The sequence below is a fragment of the Nuphar pumila genome, chromosome 5 (genome assembly GCF_984573655.1).
Source record: "Nuphar pumila chromosome 5, dmNupPumi1.hap1.1, whole genome shotgun sequence".
Taxonomy (NCBI): domain Eukaryota; kingdom Viridiplantae; phylum Streptophyta; class Magnoliopsida; order Nymphaeales; family Nymphaeaceae; genus Nuphar; species Nuphar pumila.
Window position 1 is genome coordinate 7969300 of NC_143253.1, and position 10549 is coordinate 7979848.

General features: G+C 37.4%; 1 protein-coding gene across 3 annotated transcripts in view; it reads right to left on the bottom strand.

Annotated features, from left to right (window-relative positions):
* Window positions 1-4793, bottom strand: part of LOC149836662 (serine/threonine-protein phosphatase PP1-like) — a 40068-nt gene extending 35275 nt beyond the window's left edge. The window contains exon 1 of one of the 3 annotated variants that reach the window (XM_090005505.1): window positions 4117-4728. In XM_090005505.1, coding sequence (XP_089861631.1) covers window positions 4117-4300 — 184 coding nt within the window. In that variant the 5' untranslated portion in view covers window positions 4301-4728. Of the gene's footprint in view, window positions 1-4116 lie in introns of all 3 variants that reach the window. The other 2 variants (XM_090005504.1, XM_090005506.1) reach the window with 2 other exon arrangements.
* Window positions 4794-10549: the final 5756 nt, after the last annotated feature.

Here is a 10549-nt window from a genome sequence, read left to right on the forward strand (position 1 = left end):
GTTCACAAAAGTCCTCACAAGTAATCGTTTTTGGTATCTGAAGAACAAGTTGTACATGGTTCAATCCCATGCACAACTTGAGGGAGGGTATTAGAATATGGATCGGATATGGATCCAGTAGAGGATCCATATCACGTGTATGTTTATGTATTTTGTATTACTAATGCAGGGCAGTTTTATTCATGCAAAAGAAGTTGTAACCCTATTAAACTTAACAATGTTTTAGTGCAGCTAAGGTAGATTTGAGTGGCTGTCGATTCCCAACAAGCACCCGAGTTCTCCTTCTCATCTCTCCCTCTCCTCTTTTCTCGATTCTTGCAGCAGTTTTATTATTAAGAACATGCCACAAGACTCGTACTCACATATTACATAAACAAAAATATTATGGAAATAGTTGCACACGATTTTCAATCGATTTCCACTTATTACTTGAGTGTCTCATTGTCATGCCAGATCATCTAATGTCATCTTTGTTGGATGAGTGTGGAGCATGATTTCTACCTTGATATAAATCCCTAATTTTCGAGGATACTTTTCTAATTTTACTCATAATAGAGATTTTTTTACTTTAGCACACTTCCTTATGCACTCTTATTTGAGCAAACTACAAAAGCACTCTCTCTTGCACACGGATTGCCCCCCAAATCTCTCTCACGACTCCTAAGGTGCGTGCATACCCCTCTAATAGACTCTACACAAATGAGAAAGTCGGCCCTCAAGAGGTCTTTAAAACCCAACAAATAAAAAACAAGTTTCGACCATTTTTAAAGTGCGTTAAAGGTGTATCATACGATACATATGATACAGATATGATATACACTCATATCTCGATACAAGTGTATATTGTATCGCTCTTGCCAATAGTAACGATACGTATCATACCGTATCATACGATACTTACAACATTGGTTTTAGACTCACAAGAGGTTTGTCTATGAGGTTGATGACCAGACTATTTTGACAGTTTCAATCATTTCCATCTCCACTTTGCTTCCTCGACCTTCATTGAACTGGTTCCGCTTATTATATTGGTTGGACATACCTTGTTCTACCCAATTTGTTGCCACTAGCCACCATGTCAGCCATAGGTACCATAATTTTCCATCCCCAATGAAAAGAAAGATTAAAATAAAAACATCTACAAATTGATTACTTGAAAATTTTAATTGGTAAAAGTATTAATGCCAACATCAAGCAGATGACATTCAAAACATTTGAACCATGACTTAGAAAACTAGGAAACTATTTATCTTGTTTTCTTCTCCCTGACAAAGGTAGAAAAGGCTAGTTACTGGCCTTGAAGTGTCATCCGACATCTTAAACATCTATAGCTACATAATTACCTTAGAACCATATGTTAACAATCCCCAAAGACGATTTTACATCCTCAAATCTAAAACTACATTCTGAGCTCATTTTTCATATAGATACTTTCCACAAATTCCCTAAAAAGATATATTAAATTTCTCAAAGTACCACGGGATCTTTTACAACTTCAAACACCTCACTAATATCTTGCATACTGCATGAGCTTACAGTTTACTCGGTTGGAAAGTCGGAAAGACTGGCAGCTAGTAGTGGACAGCAACACAAAAGCCACACAGCATACTAAACAGAAGTATACATTTATCAGAATTGGAAGTGGCAATTCCTAGAAATAGTTTATTTCTCCAATGTGAGTGATGACTTGATGCCAAAGTCAAACACTGGCAGAACCGTCATGTATTGGCATGAGTTTGTTACCCGATTATACCTATAGTACACCAATTAGTACCATGCCTTCTCAATATTTGCTTTTGTACTCATGCCAACACATGATGACATTTAGTCCGATTCACAAAACTGGCAAAAAATATTACATCAGTTAGCATCATGGTCACCAGTATCCTTCTTAGGAATTTCTTGTCAAGGGCTTTTCTCAGATTTTTTTTCACAAAAATGGTTTTCTTGGAAAACTAAGGAAGTTTAAAAAAATACAAATTATATATAAATAATAACAAAGAAAAATAATAATAATAAGTTTTGTATTATTCTTCATGCAAAAATATAGAGAAACAAGTTTGAAAAGCTTTTAAAAAAAGCTTTTTTCAAAAAGAAAAGTTTTTAAATACAAAAGAAACAAAAACTAGGCTTAAAATATATAAAAATAAGATTTTTTTTTCAAAAAAAATGCAAAAACATCACAATATAATCAAAATATTTTGTATTCTATTGATATTTTGATATTATCAGCTTACCTTAAAATGGCAAGAATATCGTGAAATTTTCAAAATATCGATGATATCGGTGACTATCATTAGCATTAATGTTCAAGCCAACATTTTCAAGTTGCAGATGGATGGGCCTAACAATGCAATTGATATATCACATATAAACTACAGGAATTGTTCAGTAAGGAGAGTACTAAGAAATATACGCTAATAAAGAACCTTACAACATATGCACCATCCCAGCACCAGCATTAGCATAATGCATCACTACCACCACTGCCATCATATCAATATCTTTATGTCTCATCAACCACACCATCATTTTCATTTGCCAACTCAACCACCATTATCATCCGCAGTCCACACTGTCACTGTATCCACCACCACTATCATCAGCATCATGACAATGTCTTCATCATCATTGTAGTATCATCATGTGACAGCAGAATCATTGGAAATATGTCACCAAAATCCGTAATATAATTTAATTCCATCTCATAATCATGTAACATTTAATGCCATCACAAACCATTATCATCAACTCATCACCACAATGTCCCACCACTATCCACACACACACACCCCTCTCCTCTTCATCATCATACATAACAACTATAGAGTCATCTCTGTGACAACATGAAGGGAACCTCTTCTAGCTGGTCACAAAAAGTAAGCCCCATTGTGGTTCTAGGTGTAAGCCTCAACACCATTTTTGTACAAATTTAACAAATTCATTGAGAAGTATGATATGATTAAATTCAGAGGAAAAGAAAAGATTGATTCCAATAGAATTTAGCAAAGGAACATTAAATATATAGTAATTGCATTGATGAATAACTATATAAGACTATAAACTAAGAAGTAATTGAATCAATAATAGGAATCCCAGTTTCATGAACTTTATACAAAAAATAGAATACGCAGAAACAAATAAGCTCCTCATGTTTCCTATACAAGGTTCACAGCTAAAATTCATTAAATTAACCTAATAAATATTGCTGGAGAAAAATAGGAAGCGTGTTGATTTTTTGTTTCAATGGTTTGAGGGTTTTCCTTCCCCAAACACTCAAACTTGGTTGTCTGGGCTTAAAAATCAAACATTGGGGATTACTAACTCCTTTTGGTAAGTATAACTTTCTAAAGAGAAGGAATAAATTGCATAAAAAGTGAAAAAGCAATTTAGTCACAACCATGTTTCACAGAAATCATGAAACCAATAGAATTATCCCTTATAGTTGAGTCACCTAAAGAGATATGAAAGACTCATCAAAGGATTGAGAGGCATACATCTCATGCATGTAGCATACAACTCTTAGGTTTTGCGCCTTTCATGGTGCCTTGTGTCATTCTATCCCCACAACCTCAAAGTGTATGTTAATGCCCCAAAGAAAGTACAAGTTAAAACCAAGTGCTAGAAAATCAACATCATCATTTTTTGCACCACAATCATCATTATCTGCCACCGCATGCTAATGCCCAAATCAAGCACAAGTTAAAACCATGTATTTTTTCCACCATAATCATCACTATTTGCCACCACAGCCACAACAATCATCATCACTGTGACCATGACCTATGGTGTGTCATCATCATGTGCAACAATCAATTTCATTTTCTTCAATGGTTAAAACCCAACAAGAAAACAAAGAGAGGTTTTATGAAGGAACACACTGGTAAAAGTATTCTTCCTATATAATACAAGTCAATAACTCGGTGTTTGGCCTCACCATACTTTCCAGACTGGGATCACGCACCCATCATTCATGAAAAGAGAAAGCAGCAATAAGGTACAGAAACAGAAAATTCAATAATAATCTAGAAACAACATAAGCTTTAGTCATATTTCCAACACCAAACGACCAGACTCAAAAAAAAAATCGAGGAATCGACCGGCGAAGAGAATTACCGCAAATCTTGATGGGCGCCTCGAGCTCCAACAGATTGGGCTGGCTGATGAAGATCTCCTTGGACGCCAGGCAGAGCTGCCGAATCTCCGCCTCCGTGAGCTGCACCTGCTTCGTCGTCCGGCTGTTCTTCGCGTCCAGGAGCCTCATTATCATGTCGTCGAGGACGCTCTCGTCCATGGGCATCGTCGCCTCCCCCGGGAAACAACCAAGAACAACAGAACCAACGAAACCCTAATTCCCCCAACCCCTTGCCTCGTCTCCTCTCACAGTGAATGAAGAAAAAAAACGAGGTGAAAAGGAAATACGGAAAGGAGAAACCGAAGGGTCACCGGAGACGCGACGGCAATAGGGAGTCCGGCGAGAGTACTCGCGTCCGGCGGCGAGAATCGCACATCGCTCCGGTGGACGGACGGAAGGAGATTGCCACCGGAAGACTGCGAGGTAGCCGATGGGTGAGGGTAACGGAAGCCGAATACTCCGGCGGCCCCTTTATCCCGAGGCGATCGGGAGGAATCTCTCGAACTGTCGCAGAGAGAGACAAGACCAAAGCGCTCGCCCTACCTTTCTTGTCTTTCTTTTATTTTATTTTATTTTATTTTTTTTCTTGTCTTTCCTTATTTGTTTCCCGTCTTATGATAATGTGACATGGGAATCAATTCATCCATCAAGCTATCTATCAATATGATGCCAGCTGCAAGGGAACGGTTAATGAGGAAGCCGTTTTGTGGTGAAAAGATCAGGTGCAATACGATTGCACAAATATTTGTGCGTTAAGCACCCTCCATCAGGGCCTGTCAAGTGTGGGGCCCCAGACGGTGCTTAATGCACAATTTCTGTGCAATCATATTGCACCCGAGACTTACTTGGTTTTGTGGGATGTGTACTTTGGACTCTCTTAATTGGATTTGGATAAAAGTTGGATCCTAGTAATAATCAAAAGGGGATAGATAGAGTAAAGCCATAATTGCCCCTTGTGACTTGTTCCATGGGTTAGATGATATGATAGGATTCAATTATGAACAATGTCATAATGAATATTTTAACCGCTGAGCACAGGAAGCAGTCAGGTCATGCTCGTTTTTTGCTCATGCCGACATCGTGGCCATCCGATTTGCATTTTCAAAAGTCAACAAAACCACGTGGCATTCATCTAAAATGCAAACAGACGGCCAGACGGCCACGATGTCGGCATGAGTAAAAACACTCATGTTCAGCATATGACTTGATCTGCTTCCTTAATCACATGGCCCACTGGATTTGACAGATATTTGAATATGATTACATGTAAAAGAGATGGGACTTAGTTAGTGGTATTCGTCTCATTAAACTCGAATCTGAACTGCTTACTTTCTTACATGAATTTGTAGCTAAAGTGTTTAAAAAAAATCACATATTAATTTTTTTTTTAGATATTTAAAAAAAAACACATTTTCCATAATTACAAAAAAAAAAAATCATAAATGTGTAGAAGAAAATTAGCATATGTGAGAGAAAAGTCACATATTTAGATATTTGGGAGGAAGTTTGCATATCTTGAAAAAATTTACTTGTGTGAAGGGTAGAAAGTTTATTTTATAACTAGAAGTTTACAAATTTAGACACCAAGAAGATTTTTAAAATTATAGGCCATTTTAAAAAATACTTCATTTTTTAGCATAAAATACCATCAATTTCCAACATAGGTAGGGGTACAAATGGATCGGATACTCCCCCGTTCATAGTTTAATGCACATATCCCAAGTTTAAGCACTAATTACAAATTTGTGACAAGAACCACATTTTATTTGGTAATAACGGATCTAGTAAAAAAAGCTTAAGAACATCTGTTTGATATGTAAAAACCCCAAACAATTAGATTGGATACTGATAAACACAAATGCAATGAACTGGACCAGAAAAATTTGCTGAAGACTGCCTGAGCTGATCCAAATGCACTTCATATTTCATTTCTAAATTCATATCCGAAAACAATGTGTCGTGTTCAGCGTATAACTTTTTTTTTTTTCCAAGTCAATCTCGGTTTGTGTTCGAATAGGAAAAAAAGGGATTTTCAATAGGAGATAACAACTCAGTGCAGGAAGGGGCGACCAGATAAATTAAAACAATCCCATGACACTTGATACTTCCAAGAAACAAGCCTAGAAGGTTTTTGTTGCCACGTTTGCCCCCATGTTCTTTACATTTGAGTTTCTCATGCAGATGTCACGTCAGTGTGGATCCCAAAAGAAATAAAAACTGAAAAAGAAGGGTTCTAAACAGTAATTTCATAAGAGATGGTATCAGGTAATTTCATGAACCTTGGATGCCAACACCATCATTTTCTGTTGCTTTTCAACTATCTTGTTTTGTGCTTTAAATGGATTGGGATGGGGGACAAGGTCTCCACTCTCGCCTCATCACAAAATCCTGCCCTCCATCTCGCACAGGTTTTGATTTTAATTTTCATCCCCGCCTCCATATCTATTTCATGTTCTCCATCCCTGATCCAAACAGGGCCCGCTAGGGTGGAGCTCCCTAGGTCCACTGCCATCCCTAGCAATGCTTTTAAAGCGCCACTAAAGTTTTTGACACTTTTGCAAATATTAGGCATAAAGCTATTTCCTTGACATGTCCTAACATTCGCAAATACAATACAACATTCATAAAATAATGAGTCGCAAAGGTCAGAATCCAAATACATGTAAATGTTGAATTTTTAGATAGTTAGATCCAGATTTGATTTTAGCTTATGCCCATCGATCACTGAATCTGACTTCGGGTCCAATTGGATGAACTCAGTAATGGCTATTTTATACTAGGAATGTAAACAGTTCAGATTCAGATCGGATGTGGCCAATACCATATTCAAGTAATCGGATATTGGCTTCGGATTCAGATGATGAGAAGCTCATACTAGATCCATTTTTTTTATAAGTAAGCAGATTCGGATATCCATCAAAGTTGAATATTTGTTGGATTCGATAGCAAAATATCAAAACCCCAGCATCAGGTTGTAATTGGATGTGGTATTGGCTTACCAAATGCAAGTAAAGGGAATCAAATTCAGTAGGATATCGGATAAACATCCCTATATCCAACCAAGTACTCCCATGAACACACCATAAGCTTGAGTAACTAGCCTAGCGTATGAGTATGATATAGATTTTTTTATTTTTATTCTTAATTTGTTATAGCCAAGTCCAAGGTAGGGTTTTTGGTTGACTTGGTAAGACAATAGTAGCTTAAATTAGACTTTACTTGCATGTTAGGTTGCCCTGATGTACTTAAATATTTGGGGTTAGGTTACCATATTTATCCACTTGTCTCGAATAATTGGATCTTTTATAGGCACCATAATTTGGTCATATACTCTCTCGCTCTGTTTGGAAACTGCCTTTTGGAGTTGAAAAAGTGGATTCCACAATGATCATGTATTTAGAAGATCCTCAAGGTTGTTTGGGAGCACTCTTAATAATCCACTAGGGATTCTCCACTTCTATAGTTATGTTGTGTGGGATGCAGTTTTTACCCTAATAAATGAACTTCGAAGGTCACAGGTTTGACCATCGAGAGTATTACCGGTGTAGCATTTGGTAATTACCACCTCATCCTAGTGGTAGCCTAAATTACCGGTCGGGTTTGGTTCAGATCCAAGTGAAACCAGATCTGTTCCTGATTTCGGGTATGGTATCGGGTTCAGACCCAGGTCTAATCAGACCCACAATAAGAGAAACCATACCCAGACCCGATCCATACGTGGTAAAACCATAATTTTTATCATTTTTACATTGAAAATTTGCGGGTCTTAATTGGAACTCGGATCGGGCCTGGGTCTGGTATAAAATTTCGCAAACTGTACCCGGCTCCATGTATTAATCGGATATATGGGTCTGGACACAGATCTTAATCGGGTCTAATTATTTATCACCATACCCGGACCTATAGGGTTTGATTCGGGTTGGGTCCGGGTAAGCCCGACCCGTTGACACCCCTAGCTGAAATGAGGAATAGAAACTGACAAAGGTCATGTGAGTTACCACTTTTCCTCTATTTCCTGGTTTCCAAACAAATTTCGAAATAAGGATTCCACACTTTTCACTCAGGTTACCTTCGTTGGTCACTTCCAAACAGAGCCTTATATATTTTTCTGAATACTTTTTTTCTTTCTTCCCTTAATAATCAGGGTAGTAGGGAGATAACCCCCGTGGGATTTGAACATGAGACCTCATCCAGGGTTTTCTTCCGCAAGGGTTCCTCATCAAAAGAAAAAGTGAGATAAAGTTATTTGACTGCTCTTCCCTTACCATCAGGCTTTATCCATTTACACTTGCGAGATAATGTAGCTAATATAATTATAATCAATCATTTTGGTCATTCAAGTGGTTTTATAAATAACCTAGATCAATCGGGTCAAGAATTTGGTCCATTGAAGAGCTTCTAACTCTTATGGACCGTTACTTTGACTAGTGAAAAGAAAATTCAGTGTTTTGTGTATTACTGAAAAGCTTATTTCCAGCATTATGCATGACGAAATATCATTACTTTTGTGATTTTTCTTTTGCCGATTATTTGAAAATGATAGTGCTTTTTTCTCAAAATTTCATGGAAAATGTTGTAAATAGAGTTTGCTAACTATGGATTTGATCAAATCAGATCTCATTTTTCATTGAAATTTGAAATTTGAAATTTAGTCAGAATCTGTATATTCTATAAACCATATCAAAATATAGACTAAGCTGAATTTTGCTTGACTAGTCGAACATTTTCACTTCTACTTGGTAGTTTGATGTTAGAATAATTAGCAGAAGAAAAGTGTATTCTCATTAGGAGGCATGGTATCCAGTAGATTAATACAGTAAATAGATGCTCTCTATGTCTTTTTTGAATTTATAACTCGAAGAAACTGCATCCGGCACTAAGACTTGTTCGCACTGGCTAAGCCTGCCATACCTACAGTCGTCGTGCCGGAAGCATAAAATTCTGAAGCTAGGACCCCTGCCCCTGGGGCCTATGTTACCCATTGGCTTGCGCAGAGGGGTGATGCCCGTGATAATCGAACCTTGACTGCCCGTCTAGCAGCCAACCCCAACCCCCCTTAGGGCGATGTTCTCTATGTTTGAAAGAGCAAATTTCACAAAGTTTGTGATTAATAAACTCAAGAGGATGAATCATCACAAGTTTGAAACCCACTAGGGGTGTCTTTTGTCGCAAGGTCGAAGCTGGGTGTACTATCCAATGGCCATGGGACTTCAAGGGTTTTACCTACCAAGGAGCTCCCGACGACCGATGACTAGGGTTTTTCCTTGACTGAGAAAAAAAGCAAGAGCTTGACTTTCAATATTCTTATTCTTCTCTTTTATTATGGATGCTGAAATTTATCCTTTTGAAGGTCACATCACATAGATAAACTTCTGTCCCACTAGAACAAATGGAGAATGAGTCGCTCATGCTTTATTTTTAGCTACCCTTTTGATTTTACTAATACCACTTGCATTTTGATACCATGCAGATTTTTTGTTGGTTGCTGCTTTGCATACTTCCGGACGACTTAGTATTAGAGCATACATGTGAGATTGAAACTTTATTTTCGTAAGGTGAATATGTCTAAGAATTTGTGGACTTTTTATAAGGTCCAGGTTTCTCTAAAATAATTTTAAGGCAGTGGTCTCACATGTAAATCAAATTTGACTGGATCTAAACATGATTCGATAGAAAATACTGATCCGAACCCGAATTCAAGTCTGTAAAAGGTTCAATTGTAGGCCAATTGACTATGACATAAATACATACACTTGAAGATATTGTTTTTAGGGTTCAAATAAAGTTGGAGGATGATCCTAATGAGCATGGGCAGAGCCCCCACCCTGACCCTGAAATCCCCAATAAAGGGGTTTGGGTCAGGGTGCACCCTGACCTGAATATTGTGCCTCTCTCTCTCTCTCTCTCTCTCTCTCTCTCTCTCTCTCTTCGTACACATGCACGTGTGCACACGCACACACATATTTGTGCCCACCCTAATTTGGATCCATAATTGAGTTTCTTTTGAAAAGTATTTTTACCTAAATATAAGTTTTCATGTTCTACATGGTTTTCAAAGACCGCCGATTTTTTTTTGCCGATTTTTTGAAAAATGATAAAGTTTCAAATGTTTTTTTCACTTTCAAAGTTTTATTGGAAGGAACATGCTTTAAAGGGAGTTTTGCTAACTATGACCATGATAAATGCGCATTTTTTTTGCCGATTTTTTTAAAATGACTAAGTTTCAAATGTTTTTTTTTTCACTTTCAAAGTTTTATTGGAAGTGCTTTAAAGGGAGTTTTGCTAACTATGACCTTGATAAATGCAAAAGCAGGACAACCCTCGTCGATTTTTATATTAAATTTTGCTCAATTATTGGTTTAAAGTTCAAACAAGATCTAACGGTCTATATTAAGCAGCAGATGCACCGGGTGC